Source organism: Chamaea fasciata, unplaced genomic scaffold, assembly GCF_029207755.1.
Source record: "Chamaea fasciata isolate MVZ Bird 193981 ecotype frontalis unplaced genomic scaffold, bChaFas1.0.hap1 SCAF_31, whole genome shotgun sequence".
NCBI lineage: Eukaryota > Metazoa > Chordata > Aves > Passeriformes > Sylviidae > Chamaea > Chamaea fasciata.
In genome coordinates this window covers 3,328,080-3,344,545 of record NW_027094116.1, presented here as the reverse complement: position 1 = coordinate 3,344,545, position 16,466 = coordinate 3,328,080, and the positions used below count along the sequence as shown (strand labels likewise).

Here is a 16,466-nt window from a genome sequence, read left to right as displayed (position 1 = left end):
TCCCCAAAAAAATCCTGGATTTTTCCAGGAGGGTCCCCCAAACCTCCCAGGCTCATCCCTGCTCCTCCAAAACCTGCAAATTCCAGGGTTTTTTTTTTTTTCCCCACGTTTTTCCATGCCAGGCTCCTGTGGGAAGCAGCAAACCCCCCAAATCCCGAAGGAAAATCCCGTCGGCGGGCGCGGGACACGCGGCTGGAGGATCCGAGCTGCTTTATTCCATCGGGGACAGGCGACAACACCCGGGAAAATCCCTTTTCCCGGGGTTTTTTCAGCCCCAAATCCCGATGCCGGAATTCCCGTGGGATCACCCGGGGAGGTGTCACCGTGGTGTCACCGTGGTGTCACCTTGTCACCCGCCCCCGGGGCGGGGGGGGGGGGAGGGGGCGCGGCCTCAATGCAGCTCCTTGTCCCCGTTGTTCCCGATCCCACTCGTGACACAAATCCCGCATTGTCCCGGCCTTGGGGACACTTGGGGACACGTGGGGACACTCGGGGACACCGGGGAGCGCCGCTGGCGGGGCGGGGGGTGAGGAAGGAGAAGCAGCTCTGCTCATCCCACGAGTTTTTTGGGGGTTTTTTTAGGAGAGGGGGGAAGTGTCACCTTCCCCCGAAGCGGTGGGAATTCCGGGAATCCCGGGAATCCCGGGAATCCCGGCTCACAGGGAGGCCAGCCAGGCCGAGGAGAGCAGGGTCAGGGCCAGCACCAGCAGCCCCGACTGCGTCACCTGGGGCAGCTTCAGCCCCTTGCCCAGGTCCCAGGCCTGCGGAGAAACGCCCCAGGGGACATCGGGGATTGTCCCCAAGGCCCTGCGCTCCCGGGGTGTGGCCCCAGTTGATCCCAGTCCTCCTGGTCCCATCCCAGCTCTCCCCTCCTTTCCTCGTTTCCCCCTTTTCCCCGCCCCCTTTTCCTGCCCCGCTTCCCCTGCCCCATCCCTGCACCCTCCGTTCCCATCCCATCCCGTCCCACTCCACTCCACTCCAATCCACTCCATTTCCATTCCATCCCATTCCATTCCCATCCCATCCCGTCCCACTCCACTCCACTCCAGTCCACTCCATTTCACTCTACTTCCATTCCATCCCAATTCCATTCCATTCCCATCCCATCCCGTCCCACTCCACTCCACTCCAGTCCACTCCATTTCCATTCCATCCCATTCCATTCCCATCCCATCCCGTCCCACTCCAGTCCACTCTACTTCCATTCCACCCCAATTCCATTCCATTCCCATTCCATCCCGTCCTGCCCCGTTCCGTTCCATTCCACCCCAATTCCGTTCCCATTCCCATCCCATCCCATTCCCACTCTCCCCATTCCCATTCCCTCTCCCCGTCTCCATTCCCATTATTCCCATTCCATTCCCATTCCTCACTCCAATTCCCATTCCCATTATTCCCATTAGCCCATTATTCCCACTCTACTCCCCATCCCTGCCTTTGTCCCCAGGTGTCCCCTGCTGTCCCCTCCTGTCCCTGCTGTCCCCAGGTGTCCCCAGGTGTCACCAGGGCCACTGCAGGCTGCCAATTCCCGGATTTTGGCCCCCCGGGCTCTCACCAGGTGTCGGACGCCGTTCCAGGTGTGGTAGGACACGGGCAGGGCCAGCAGGAACTTGGCGGAGCCGAGCAGGGCGGGGCCCAGGCCCAGCGCCCGCACCTGCGCCAGGTAATGCGGGAACTGCTCCGGGAGCAGCAGCGCCGCCACCGAGAACGCCGAGACACCTGCAACAGCGGGGAAAGCTGGGAATGACACCTGGAACGGCGGGGAAAGCTGGGAATGACACCTGGAACGGCGGGGAAAACTGGGAATGACACCTGGGAATGACAGCAGGGAAAGCTGGGAATGACACCGGGAAAACTGGGAATGACACCAGGAAAACAGGTCCCCAGGTGTCCCCAGATATCCCCAGGTGTGACCCCAGGTGCCCCCAGGTGTGTCCCCAGGTGCCCCAGATGTCCCCAGGTGTGACCCCAGGTGCCCCCAGGTGTGTCCCCAGGTGCCCCAGATATCCCCAGGTGTGACCCCAGGTGCCCCCAGGTGTGTCCCCAGATGTCCCAGGTGTCCCAGGTGTTCCCAGGTGTGTCCCAGGTATCCCCAGCTGTCCCCCAGGTGTCCCCAGGTCCCCCAGGTGTCCCAGGTGTCCCCAAGGTGTCCCCAGCTGTCCCCACATGTCCCCAGGTGTGTCCCCAGGTGTGTCTCCAGATATCCCCAGGTGTGACCCCAGGTGTTCCCAGGTGTGTCCCCAGGTGCCCCAGGTGTCCCCAGGTGTGTCCCAGGTATCCCCAGCTGTCCCCACATGTCCCCAGGTGTCCCCAGGTGTCCCCCAGGTGTCCCCAGCTGTCCCCACATGTCCCCAGGTGTGTCCCCAGGTGTCCCCAGGTGTTCCCAGGTGTGTCCTCTGGTGGCCCCAGGTGTCCCCAGGTGTCCCCATGTATCTCCAGGTGTGTCCCCAGGTGTCCCTCAGGTGTCCCCAGGTGTCCCCAGGTGTCCCTCAGGTGTCCCCAGGTGTCCCCAGGTGTGCCCAGGTGTGTCCCAGGTGTGTCCCCAGGTGTCCCCAGGTGTTCCCAGGTGTGTCTTCAGGTGCCCCAGGTGTCCCCAGGTGTGTCCCAGGTATCCCCAGCTGTCCCCCAGGTGTCCCCAGGTCCCCCAGGTGTCCCAGGTGTCCCCCAGGTGTCCCCAGCTGTCCCCACATGTCCCCAGGTGTGTCCCCAGGTGTGACCCACCCAGGCTGAGGGCGACCCCGGTCCCGCGGTGGGTGATGGACATGGCCATGGGCAGCGACCACCTGCAACGGGACGGGGCGGGGTCACCCCAAAATGGGGCGGGGTCACCCCAAAATGGGGCGGGGTCACCCCAAAACGGGGCGGGGTCACCCCAAAATGGGGCGGGGTCACCCCAAAATGGGGCGGGGTCACCCCAAAACCCCCCAAAACGGGGCTGGGGGGGAATTTGGGGGGGCTCTGGCAGATTTCGGTGTGGCCTGGGGTGAATTTGGGGGTTCCCAGGGTGGTTTGGGGGTGGTTTGGGGGGATTTTTGGGGTGATTTGGGCCGTTCTGAGCTGATTTTGGGGTGAGTTGGGCTGGTTTGGGGCTGTTTGGAGGTAATTTGGGGTAATTTTGGGGTTCCTGAGCTGATGGAGGGGTGATTTGGGGCAACTTCGGGCTGATCTGGGCAATTCTGGGGTGCTGTGGGCAGTTTTGGGGCATTTTCGGGCAGATTTTGGGGCGATTTTGGGCAGTTTTGAGCTGATTTTGGGGCAATTCTGGGCAGGTTTGGGGCAGTTTTGAGGTGATTTGGGGCAATTGAGGTCAATTTTTGGGGCGATTGAGGTCAGTTTCGGGCGGATTTGGGCTGTTTCGGGGCAATTCAGGAGAGTTTTGGGGCGATTCGGGAGAGTTTTGGGGCGATTCAGGTCAGTTTTGGGGCGATTCAGGAGAGTTTTGGGGCGATTCAGGTCAGTTTTGGGGCGATTCAGGTCAGTTTTGGGGCGATCCAGGTGAGTTTGGGGCGATTCAGGTGAGTTTTGGGTGATTCAGGTGAGTTTTGGGCGATTCAGGAGAGTTTTGGGGCGATTCAGGCCAGTTTGGGGCGATTCAGGTCAGTTTTGGGGCGATTCAGGTCAGTTTTGGGGCGATTCAGGTCAGTTTTGGGGCGATCCAGGTCAGTTTGGGGCGATTCAGGTGAGTTTTGGGGCGATTCAGGCCAGTTTGGGGCGATTCAGGTCAGTTTGGGGCGATTCAGGTCAGTTTTGGGGCGATTCAGGTCAGTTTGGGGCGATTCAGGTCAGTTTGGGGCGATTCAGGTCAGTTTTGGGGTGATTCAGGTGAGTTTGGGGCGATTCAGGCCAGTTTGGGGCGATTCAGGTCAGTTTTGGGGCGATTCAGGTCAGTTTGGGGCGATTCAGGTCAGTTTGGGGCGATTCAGGTCAGTTTGGGGTGATTCAGGTGAGTTTTGGGGCGATTCAGGTGAGTTTTGGGGCGATTCAGGAGAGCTTTGGGGCGATTCAGGTGAGTTTGGGGCGATTCAGGTCAGTTTGGGGCGATTCAGGTCAGTTTGGGGCGATTCAGGTCAGTTTTGGGGTGACTGAGGTGAGTTTTGGGGCGATTCAGGTGAGTCTTGGGGCGCCCTGACCTGTAGATGCTGACGTGCGGGGACAGGGGCCGCCCCGAGCGCTCGTTCCTGGCCCAGAACTGCCTCATCTCCTCCTGAGCCGTGGTCCCCATGGGGATCACCCTGGGCACAGGGAGGGCTGAGACCCCAAAACCACCCCAAAAACCCCAAAACCACCCCAAAACCACCCCAAAAACCCCAAAACCACCCCAAAACCACCCCAAAAACCCCAAAACCACCCCAAAACCACCCCAAAACACACCCAAAACCACCCCAAATCCAACCGAAAACAACAAAACCCATCCCAGTCCATCCCAGTCCATCCCAGTCCCCCCCAGTCCCATCCCAGTCCATCCCAGTCCCCCCCAGTCCCATCCCAGTCCCATCCCAGTCCATCCCAGTCCCCCCAGTCCCATCCCAGTCCCATCCCAGTCCATCCCAGTCCATCCCAGTCCATCCCAGTCCATCCCAGTCCCTCCCAGTCCCATCCCAGTCCATCCCAGTCCCATCCCAGTCCACCACAGTCCATCCCAGTCCCCCCCAGTCCCATCCCAGTCCCATCCCAGTCCATCCCAGTCCCCCCAGTCCCATCCCAGTCCCCCCCAGTGCCATCCCAGTCCCCCCCAGTCCCCCCCAGTCCATCCCAGTCCCTCCCAGTCCCATCCCAGTCCATCCCAGTCCATCCCAGTCCCATCCCAGTCCCATCCCAGTCCATCCCAGTCCCTCCCAGTCCATCCCAGTCCATCCCAGTCCCTCACTGGTTCAGGCCGGGTCCCAGCCGGGCCAGGAGGCAGCGCCGCCCCAAACCCCTGGGGAAGAGGGAAAAATTGGGAAAAAAACCAGGAAAAATGGGGGAAAACATTTTAAAAATGGAGGAAAAACGGATAAAACGGGAAAAAATGAGAAAAAAAGGAAACAAAAAAAAGAAAAGGGGAAAATGGGATTGGGAATGGTCCAAATCCCTGGAATTCCTGCAGGAATTCCCCCCAACCCCCCAGAATTCTCCCAGGAAGATCCCAAATCCCCGGAATTCCGGTGGGAACGTCCCAAATCCCTGGAATTCCCACGGCAACGTCTCGAATCTGCCGGAATTCCCACAGGACTGTCCCAAATGCTCCCGAAATTCCCGCAGGAATTGCCAAAATCCCCCTGGGAATGGTTCAAACCCCCCAGAATTCCCACGGGAGTGTCCCAAACCCCCCAGAATTCCCAAGGAAATGTCCCAAATCCCCCAGAATTCCAAAGGAAATGTCCCAAACCCCCCAAAATTCCCAAGGAAATGTCCCAAATCCCCCAAAATTCCCAAGGAAATGTCCCAAACCCCCCAAAATTCCCAAGGAAATGTCCCAAATCCCCCAAAATTCCAAAGGAAATGTTCCAAATCCCCCAAAATTCCCAAGGAAATGTCCCAAATCCCCCAAAAAGGGGCCGGGGGGGGAGCGAGGATGGGATTTGGGATTTTGGGGATTTGGGGGATTTGGGGGATTTTGGGATTCGGGGTGGGAGAAGGGACGAGAGGACAAGGAGAGGACTTGCAAGGGACACGGCGGTGACACCGGCCACGGGAGGTGACACAGAGGTGACAGTGGCCCTGGCAGGTGACACGGGGACAGCAGAGGCGACACCGGCCCCGAACTTTGGGCAGGACCCGGGAATTCGCCTCAGGCCGGGCCCTCCCGCCCCCCGGTGTCCCCTCGGTGTCCCCTCGGTGTCCCCTCGGTGTCGCCAATGTCCCCCCGGTGTCCCCGCGGTGTCCCCGCGGTGTCCCCGGCCCTCGGTGTCACCTCAGCGCCAGCGCCGCCATCTTGCAGCCGCCTCGCCGGAAGTGGACGTGACGCACTTCCGGCCCGCCCCGGCGGCGGGGGGGGAGGTCGATCGGCGATCGGTTATGTCGGCCTGGTTCGCGATCGGCGATATCGGCGATCGGTTACGCCGGCCTGGTTCGCGATCGGCGATATCGATCCCTGTTATCGAACTCTGGCATTGATCGCGGGTCTCCATCCCCGTTATCGATCTCCTTTATCGACCCCCGGGATCGATTCCCGCTATCGATCCCTGTTATCGATCCCCGCTATCGATCCCCGTTATCAGCCCCCGGGATTGACATCCGGTATCAAAACCTGGTATCGATCGTGTCATCGATATCGTTATCGGGCCCCCTTATCAATCCCGTTACCGATCGCCGTTATCAATCCTCGTTATCAATCCCCGTTATCGATCCCGCTTTCAATCCCGTTATCAATCCCGTTATCGATCGCCGTTATCAATCCCGTTATCAATCCCTTTATTAGACCCCGTTATCAAACCCGTTATCAATCCCCGTTATCAATCCTCGTTATCAATCCCCGTTATCGATCCCGCTTTCAATCCCGTTATCAATCCCGTTATCAATCGCCGTTATCAATCCTCGTTATCAATCCCGTTATCGATCATGTTATCGATCCCGTTATCAATCCCGTTATCGATCCCGTTATCAATCCCGTTATCAATCCCCGTTATCCATCCCGTTATCAATCCCATTATCGATGCCGTTATCGATGCCGTTATCGATCCCGTTATCAATCCCGTTATCAATCCCGTTATCAAACCCCGCTATCAATCCCGTTATCGATACCCGTTATCAATCACTTTATCAATCCCCCTTATCAAATCCCGTTATCAATCCCATTATCGATGCCGTTATCGATCCCGTTATCAATCCCCGTCATCAATCCCTTTATTAGTCCCCGTTATCAAACCCATTATCAATCCCCGTTATCAGTCCCCGTTATCAATCCCCCCAAAAATCCCCCAAAATATCCCCAAATCTTCAACCCCCTCAAAAAAAAAACCCCCAAAACTCTCCAGAACCCCCCTAAATCCCCCCTAAATCCCACAAATTCCCCCCAAAATCCCACAAAATTCCCCCCAAATCCGCCCAAACTCCCCCAAATCCGTCCCGCCCCTCCAAAATAATCCTCACCCCCTCAAATCCCGGATTTTCACCCCAAATCACGGGGAATTTTCCACAAATCCCGAGGTTTTCCCCAAATCCCCGGGATTTGCCTCCCAAATTCCCAGTTTTCCCCCCCAAATCCCGGGGTTTTCTCCCTAAATCCAGCGGTTTCTCCCCCAATCCCTCCGTGTTTTCCCCAAACCCTTAATCTCGGCTTTCCCCCGCGGATTTGTCTCCCCCAAAGTGACACCGAGGGGTGGCCCAGGACAGGGGAGGTGACACAAAACCCCCCAAAAACCCCAAAACCCCCCAAAAAAACACCAAAACGCCCCAAAATCCCCCCAAAACCAAAAAGAACCTCCAAAAAACCCAAGACCCCCCCCAAACACCTTAAAACGCCCCCCCAAAAAAACGAAATACCCCCAAAAAAAACTCAAACCCCCCCCAAAACCCCTCCAAAACGCCCCCAAAAACCCCCCGAAACGCCCCCCAAAAAAACTCCAAAAACCCCCCAAAAAACCAAAAACCCCCCAAAACGCCCCCCAAGAAAACGCGCCCCCCAAAAAAAACCCCAAAATCCCGCAACCCACCTAGAAACGGCAAAAAATCCCCCAAAAAACAAAAGAAAACCCTCCCCAAAATCCCCCAACCTCGCCCCCCCCAAAAAAAACCCAAAACCCCCCAAAATCCCCCAACCCCTCCCAAAAAAGTGCCCAAAACCCCAAAAAACCCAAAAGAACCCCAAAAAACCCCCAAACCCCCCAAAATCCCCAACCCCCCCAAAAAAAACCAAAAAAACCCCAACCGCCCCCCAAACCCCTCCCAAAAAAAACCAAAAAAACCCCAAACTCCCCAAAATCCCCCCAACCCCCCAAAAAAATCCTCAAAACCCCCCAAAATCCCAAAAGAACCCCAAAAAAAACCCCAAACTCCCCAAAATCCCCAAAAGAACCCCAAAAAAAAACCCAACCGCCCCCAAACCTCCCCAAAAAAACCCAAATCCCCAAACCCCCCAAAACAAATCCCCGAAACCTCCAAAAATCCCAAAAGAACCCCCAAAAACCCCGAAACCCCCCCAAAATCCCCAACCCCCCCCAAAAAAACCCAAAAAACCCCAAACGCCCCCAAACCTCCCCAAAAAAAACCCAAATCCCCAATCCCCTCAAAAAAAAAGCCCCAACCAACCCCCCCCCAAAAAAAAAACCCAAAAAACCCCAAACCCCCAAAATTCCCAACCCCCCCAAAAATCCCCAAAAAACCCCAACCGCCCCCCAAACCCCCCCAAAAAAAACCCCAAAATCCCCCAAAATCCCCAACCCCCCCCAAAAAAAAACCGCCCAACCTCCCCAAAAAACCCCAAAAACCCCCAAACCCACAAAATCCCCAAACCCCCCCAAAAAAACCCCAAAAAACCCCCAACCGCCCCCCAAACCCTCCCAAAAAAACCCCAAAATCCCCCAAATCCCCAACCCCCCCCAAAAAAACCCAAAAAACCCCCAACCGCCCCCCAAACCCCTCCCAAAAAAACCCCAAAATCCCCCAAAATCCCCAACCCCCCCCCAAAAAAACCCCCCAACCTCCCCAAAAAACCCCAAAAACCCCCAAACCCCCAAAATCCCCAACCCCCCCAAAGAAAAAAACCCCAAAAAACCCCAACCGCCCCCCAAACCCCCCCAAAAAACACCAAAAAACACCAAACCCCCCCAAAAAAAATCCCCAAAACCCCCAAAAATCCCTAAAGAACCCCAAAAACCCCCAAAAAACCCCCAAAATCCCCACCCCCCCCAAAAAAAACCCCCAAACTCCCCCCAAAAAAACCCAAAACCCCCAAAACTCCCCCCAAAAATCCCCCCCAAATCTCCCCAGAACCCCCCAACCTCCATCCCCGGCTGCCCCCCACGTCCCCCCCAGTGTCCCCCCGGTGTCCCCCCCGTGTCCCCGCTGTCCCCCCCCCGGGGGTCACATTCCTCGTCGGCCGCCCCCGCGGCCCGCGGGGAATGCGGCGGGGACAAAGGCCACCCTGTCCCCGTCCCCCTCGCGTCCCTAAATGTCCCCTTTGAGTCCCCCCCGCGGTCCGCGCCCATTGGCCGGGGCCCGGGGGTGCAGCGCCGGCCGGGCCACCCTTAAACGTCGCCGCCGTGTCCCCTCGGTGTCACCGCCACCATGTCGCCCAGGGCCACCCGCCGCCTCCCGCTGCTGGCCGCGCTCGTGGCGACGATGGGTGAGCTTGGGGACAGAGGGGGACACGTCCCCAAAGTGGGGTGGCGGGGGGGTGGGGGGGAAAAGGGGGGAGGGGGGGTTGGGGGGTGGCGGTGGGGTTGGAGGTCACCCACGCGCGGTTTGGGGACTGTCACCGGCGCTGGCGTGGGACGGATGGGGTGGCGGGGGGGTGGCAGGGATGTCACCAACCTGGGGACAAAGGGGGTGGCGGGGGGGTAGCAGGGATGTCACCAACTTGGGGACAAACGGGGTGGCGGGGGGGTGGCAGGGATGTCACCAACTTGGGGACAAACGGGGTGGCGGGGGGGTGACAGGGATGTCACCAACCTGGGGACAGATGGGGCGGCGGGAGGGTGGCAGGGATGTCACCAACCTGGGGTCAAACGGGGTGGCGGGGGGGTGACAGGGATGTCACCAACTTGGGGACAAACGGGAATCAGGAGTGTGGCAGGGATGTCACCAACCTGGGGACAGATGGGGCGGCGGGAGGGTGGCAGGGATGTCACCAACCTGGGGTCAAACGGGGTGGCGGGGGGGTGACAGGGATGTCACCAACTTGGGGACAAACGGGAATCAGGAGTGTGGCAGGGATGTCACCAACCTGGGGACAGATGGGGCGGCGGGAGGGTGGCAGGGATGTCACCAACCTGGGGTCAAACGGGGTGGCGGGGGGGTGACAGGGATGTCACCAACTTGGGGACAAACGGGAATCAGGAGTGTGGCAGGGATGTCACCAACCTGGGGACAAACGGGGGTCAGGAGTGTGGCAGGGATGTCACCAACCTGGGGACAAACGGGGTGGGGGGACAGGGGGCCCTCAGAGCTGTCACCAAACTGGGGACAGATGGGCGTGGCTGCGAGGACAGTCCCGGCCATTGTCACCTCCCTGGGGACAGGGCGGGGTGGCTACAAGGACAGTCCCGGTCACTGTCACCAACCTGGGGACAGACGGGGAGGTGCCACACCCAGCCCCGACGGTGTCACTGAGCTGTGGCACTTGTCACCTCCCTGGGGACAGATGTGGGGGGTGGGTGCCACACCCAGCCCTGATGTCACCGGGGCGCACAGAGGGTCCCATTGTCACCTCCCCGTGGGTGCTGGCTGCCAGCCCCGCCCGTGTCACCGGGCACTGGGACACTGTCCCCTCCCAGCCACCCCTGGGGACATCGGGGCGGTGTCACAACTCCGTGTCACCCCTGGGGACATCGGGACAGTGCCACAACGCCGCTGTCCCCTCGATCCCCACTGCGGACCCGCCCCTCGAGCCCCCCGAGCCCCCTTGTGTCCCCCCAATGTCCCCCCGGTGTCCCCCGATGTCCCCCACTGTCCCCCCAGTGTCCCCCCGGTGTCCCCCACTATCCCCCGATGTCCCCCCGGTGTCCCCCAGCATCCCCCCAGTGTCCCCCCGATGTCCCCCCGGTGTCCCCAGTGGCGGCTTTTGATGGCAGCCCGGTGCCACCACCGTGCGCTGTCCCCGCCGGGGGCGGGGCTGACGGGTCCCCGGTGTCCCCGGCAGTGTCGCCGGTGTCGCCGATCCACGTGTACACGGCGCGCGAGGTCTATGGCACGGTGGGCTCGCGGGTCACCCTGTCCTGCAGCTTCTGGTCCAGCGAGTGGATCTCGGAGGACATCTCCATCACCTGGCACTTCCAGGCCGAGGGCTCGCGCGACAGCATCTCCGTGAGTGTCCCCAAGGTGTCCCCGAGGTGTCCCCAGGGTGTCCCCAGTGTCCCCAAGGTGCCCCCGAGGTGTCCCCAGGGTGTCCCCGGTGTCCCCGAGGTGTTCCCACCACAGCCCCCCCAGAGCCAGCAGATCCTTCGCTGAGGGTGACACGGTGTCTTCTGGCACTGGGGTGTCCCCGAGGTGTCCCCAGTGTCCCCAATGTGTCCCCAGCCCGTCCCCAGTGTCCCCTCTCCCGGTGCCAGCAGATCCTTCGCTGAGGGTGACACGGTGTCTTCTGGCACTGGGGTGGCACTGGGGTGTCCCCACAGTGTCCCCAAGGTGTCCCCAGTGCCCCCCGGAGCCCAGTGCCAGCCCCAGCAGTGTCTCTTTGCTCTATGGTGGCACCGGGGTGTCCCCACAGTGTCCCCACAGTGTCCCCACAGTGTCCCAGTGCCCATCAGGACAGTCCCCTCCCTGCGGGTGACACCCCGGCGACATCCCCAGCCCCTCCAGCACAGTCCCAGCACCCGCCATGGCCACTGTCCCCTCTGTCCCCTCTGTCCCCGCCCAGCCCCGCGGCTGGCTGTCACCCTGCCTGGTCCGAGGGCCAGCCCGGGGCCGCGGTGACCTCCCTCTCACTGTCACTGCCACTGCCATTGTCGCTGTCACTCTCACTGTCGCTGTCACTGTCACTGTGTCACTGTCACTGTTACTGCCACTGCCACTGTCACTGTGTCACTGCCACTATCGCTGTCGCTATCACTGTCACTGTGTCACTGTCGCTATCACTTTCGCTGTCACTGTCACTATCACTGTCACTATCACTATGTCACTGTCACTATCACTTTCGCTGTCACTGTGTCACTGTGCCACTGTGTCACTGTGTCACTGTCACTGTCGCTGTCACTGTGCCACTGTCACTGCCGCTGTCACTGTGTCACTGTGTCACTGTCACTGTGTCACTGCCGCTGTCACTGTGTCACTGTGTCACTGTCACTGTGTCACTGTGTCACTGCCGCTGCCGCTGTCACTGTCACTGTGTCACTGTGTCACTGTGTCACTGTGTCACTGTCGCTGTCACTGTGTCACTGCCGCTGCCGCTGTCACTGTCGCCAGATCTTCCACTTCGCCAAGGGCCAGCCCTACATCGACGACGTGGGGACGTTCAAGGAGCGGATGGAGTGGGCGGGGAACCCGCGGCGGCGCGACGGCTCCATCGTCATCCACAGCCTGGAGCCCGGCGACAACGGCACCTTCACCTGCGACGTCAAGAACCCGCCCGACATCGTGGGCAAGTCCTCGCAGGTCACGCTCTACGTGCTGGAGAAAGGTCAGCGGGGCTGGTGCCACCTGCCCGGTCACTGATGGGGACGGGGACATGGGGCTGGTGCCACCTGTCCGGTCACTGATGGGGACGGGGACATGGGGCTGGTGTCACCTGTCCGGTCACTGATGGGGACGGGGACATGGGGCTGGTGCCACCTGCCCGGTCACTGATGGGAACGGGGACATGGGGCTGGTGTCACCTGTCCGGTCACTGATGGGGACGGGGACATGGGACTGGTGCCACCTGCCCGGTCACTGACGGGGACGGGGACATGGGGCTGGTGTCACCTGTCCGGTTACTGATGGGGACGGGGACACGGGGCTGGTGTCACCTGTCCGGTCACTGATGGGGACGGGGACATGGGGCTGGTGTCACCTGCCCGGTCACTGATGGGGACGGGGACATGGGGCTGGTGCCACCTGCCCGGTCACTGTTGGGGACGGGGACATGGGGCTGGTGTCACCTGTCCGGTCACTGATGGGGACGGGGACATGGAGCTGGTGTCACCTGCCCGGTCACTGATGGGGACGGGGACATGGGGCTGGTGTCACCTGCCCGGTCACTGATGGGGACGGGGACATGGGGCTGGTGCCACCTGCCCGGTCACTGTTGGGGACGGGGACATGGAGCTGGTGTCACCTGCCCGGTCACTGTTGGGAACGGGGACATGGGGCTGGTGTCACCTGCCCGGTCACTGATGGGGACGGGGACATGGGGCTGGTGTCACCTGTCCGGTCACTGATGGGGACGGGGACATGGGGCTGGTGTCACCTACCTGGTCACCGCTGGGGGCGAGGACAGCTCGTGTCACCTGCCCGGTTATTGATGGGAGTGGGGACATGGGCTGGTGTCACCTGCCTGGTCACCGCTGGGGGCGGGGACAGCTCGTGTCACCCGCCCGGTCACCGATGGTGGTGTGAGTAACAAGGGGCTGGTGTCACCTGCCCAGTCACCGCTGGGGACGGGGACATGGGGTTGGTGTCACGTCCCTGATCTCCACTTCTGGGGGGTGACACGGTGCCACTGTCCCCGCACTGCCAGAGGTGACACTGACCCACTGTCCCCGCAGTCCCCATCCACTGCTGGGGGGTGACACTGTCCCCACACTCCCTGTGGTGACACTGTCCCCCTGTCCCCTCATTCCCGGGGTGTGACACTGTCCCCCTGTCCCCTCATTCCCGGGGTGTGACACTGTCCCCCTGTCCCCTCCCCACTCCCGGTGCGGACACTGTCCCCCTGTCCCCTCTGCGTTCCCGGGGGTCACACGGTTACCCTGTCCCCCTGTCCCCTCCCCACTCTCGGTGACGACACTGTCCCCGTGCCCCCGCACTCCCGGGTGTCCCCGTGTCCCCACAGTCCCGGGTGTCCCCGTGTCCCCGTGTCCCCGCACTCCCGGGTGTGACCGTGTCCCCACAGTCCCGGGTGTCCCCGTGTCCCCGCACTCCTGGGTGTCCACGTGTCCCCGCAGTCCCGGGTGTCCCCGTGTCCCCGCACTCCCGGGTGTGACCGTGTCGCCGTGTCCCCGCACTCCTGGGTGTCCCCGTGTCCCCGCACTCCCGGGTGTCCCCGTGTCCCCGCAGTCCTGGGTGTCCCCGTGTCCCCGTGTCCCCGCACTCCCGGGTGTGACACTGTCCCCGTGTCCCCGCACTCCTGGGTGTCCCCGTGTCCCCGTGTCCCCGCACTCCCGGGTGTGACCGTGTCCCCGTGTCCCCGCACTCCCGGGTGTGACACTGTCCCCGTGTCCCCGCACTCCCGGGTGTCCCCGTGTCCCCGCACTCCCGGGTGTGACCGTGTCCCCGTGTCCCCGCACTCCCGGGTGTGACACTGTCCCCGTGTCCCCGCACTCCTGGGTGTCCCCGTGTCCCCGTGTCCCCGCACTCCCGGGTGTGACCGTGTCCCCGTGTCCCCGCACTCCCGGGTGTGACACTGTCCCCGTGTCCCCGCACTCCCGGGTGTCCCCGTGTCCCCGCACTCCCGGGTGTGACCGTGTCCCCGTGTCCCCGCACTCCCGGGTGTGACACTGTCCCCGTGTCCCCGCACTCCTGGGTGTCCCCGTGTCCCCGTGTCCCCGCACTCCCGGGTGTCCCCGTGTCCCCCACTCCCGGGTGTGACCGTGTCGCCGTGTCCCCGCAGTCCCCCCGCGTTACGGCGTCGTGCTGGGCTCTGTCATCGGCGGTGTCCTGCTCCTGGTGGCCGCGCTGGTGGCCCTGGCCTACGCCACCCGCTACTGCTGGCAGCGGCGCCAGGCCGCGCTGCAGCGGCGCCTCAGGTGAGCCGCGACCCCCTCCCCCGGACCCCCGCGACCCCCGCGGCTGCCAATCCCACCCTCCCGAAACTCCTTTTTCCCCCCCAAAAAACCCACCCCCCCCCCCCGCACCCCCCAGCGCCATGGAGAAGGGGAAGCTGCAGCGCTCGGGCAAGGACGGCTCCAAGCGCGGCCGGCAGGTGAGCGCCCCGAGGGGCGGGGGGCTGTCCCCGCCGCTGTCCCCGCTGTCGCCGGGGGCGGCCGGGCGGTGAAGGCCCCCCCCTCCCCCCCGCTGTCCCCCCCCACTGCAGGCCCCCGTGCTCTACGCCATGCTGGACCACGGCCGCGGCGGCAGGAAAGGCAAAGGCGGCGCGGGGGAGTCCCGCAAGGACAAGAAATAGCGGTTAGAGGGCAGGGAGGGACCGCCGGGGCCGGGCAGAGTCATCATGACCATCGAGATGGAGCTGCGGGGCGCGGGGGGGGAGCCCCAGGCCGGGCCCCCCCCGCCCGCCGCCCGCTCGCCCAGCCGGGGCAGCCTCCGCAGCGCCCTGCTCGGCATCATCAAACCCGACTCGGGGGGCTCCTGATCTAACACCCCCAAAATAATCCCCCCCCCCCCCAAAAAAAAAAACCAAAAATATCCCCGGCGCGGCCCGTCCCGGCTCGGGACCCGGCGAGGAGCGGGGTGTGGTCCTCGCCTCGGGTCCCCTGCCGGCCTTGGGGACAGCGCTGGGGACAAGTGCGGGTGTCCCGCAATCCCCGAGCCTCGGTCGCTCCCTGCCCAGCCCCGAGGGAATTTTTCTCCTTTCCAAAGCCAACCCAGCGGATCTGGGGGTCGGTGTCCCCCACCTCCTCCTCCCCGGGGTGTCCCCCGCGGGGCCGTGTCACCTCCGCGTGTCCCCTCCCCGAACCCGGGGGGAGGGTGGTTTGTTTTTTTTTTTTCTTTGCCCCCCTCCCCAAATTTTTTGCTCCTTTTCTGGCCGTTTTCTCGTCTCTCCCCGCGACCGACCCCAAATGACGTCGCGGGGTGACCCCCGCCCCTTCGTCCCCTTTGTCCCCTCCTGTCCGCCCCCATTAACCCCCGCACCCCGTAACCCCCGGGACCCCCCCCCAAAAAAAAAACCGGCCGGAGCCCCGTGGGAGGGGGCGAGGCTGTGGCCGGGCTGGGGGGGCCGCCCGTGCCACTCCCCCCCTCTCCCCGCCCTTGACACGTTTTTTACACCCTGTCCCTTGTCCCCTCCCTGTCCCCGTGGTGCCATTAATAAAACTGACACGTCCGGGAGCGCCGTGTCCCCTCCCTGTCACTGTCGCTGTCACCGTCCCCGCTCCGGGGGTCTCTGAGCCCCCACAAACTCATCGCACGGCCGTGGGGACATCGCTGTCACCCTCGGGGGAGGGCAGGTGACACTTGGAGGGTGACCCTGGCGGCACCCCAGAGTCCCCCCTCAGCCGGGGGGGTGCTGTGTCCCCCTCCCTGCCACCAGCCGCTAATTAAAGCTGGCTGTAATTACCAGAGGCTCGGGGGGTGGGCGTTGTCCCCACGGGGGTGGGTGGCTGTCACCTCCTGTCACTGGGGCGGGGGGGGACACAAAGACCCCAGCCCCTGGGGGGGGTTTGGGGGCCCGGAGCAAAGCGGGAATCGCGGGTCTCGCAGGGAAATCGGGGCTGGAGCGGCCCCCGGTGCCCCCCCGGTGCCCCCCCCCGGTGTCCCCCCGGGATCTCGGTCCTTTCCCTAATAAGTCTGCGCCGCCCGACCCCGCCGTGTCCCCTGGGCCCTGCCCCGGGCCGTGTTTTTCTTTCCGAGGAGCTATTTCTGCACCGGATCGCGGCATTCCCGGGCCCTGAGAACCCCCAGAACCGCCCCCCCAAACCTTGCTGCGAACCCCCCAAAACCCGACTGCAAATCCCCCCAAAACCCGACTGCAAATCCCCCCAAAAATCTGACTGCAAACCCCCAAAACCCGACTG

The 16,466-nt window shown here is 62.4% G+C and overlaps 2 protein-coding genes across 2 annotated transcripts; one reads left to right on the top strand and one right to left on the bottom strand.

The window, feature by feature from the left end:
* Positions 1-193: 193 nt before the first annotated feature.
* LOC136303075 (succinate dehydrogenase cytochrome b560 subunit, mitochondrial-like) lies at positions 194-5,950 on the bottom strand. The gene is made up of 6 exons (XM_066206687.1): positions 5,894-5,950; positions 4,868-4,918; positions 4,131-4,232; positions 2,722-2,783; positions 1,556-1,719; positions 194-761 (listed from the first exon to the last, which is right to left on the bottom strand). The coding sequence occupies exons 1-6, from the start codon at positions 5,911-5,913 to the stop codon at positions 657-659; spliced, it is 504 nt and encodes a 167-aa protein (XP_066062784.1). The 5' UTR covers positions 5,914-5,950; the 3' UTR covers positions 194-656.
* Positions 5,951-9,140: 3,190 nt separating this feature from the next.
* On the top strand, positions 9,141-15,802 carry MPZ (myelin protein zero). The gene is given in 6 exon segments (XM_066206986.1): positions 9,141-9,265; positions 10,781-10,944; positions 12,043-12,256; positions 14,387-14,522; positions 14,638-14,698; positions 14,810-15,802. Coding segments are annotated over 6 exon segments (909 nt in total). The 5' UTR covers positions 9,141-9,207; the 3' UTR covers positions 15,086-15,802.
* The last annotated feature ends 664 nt before the right edge of the window (positions 15,803-16,466 follow it).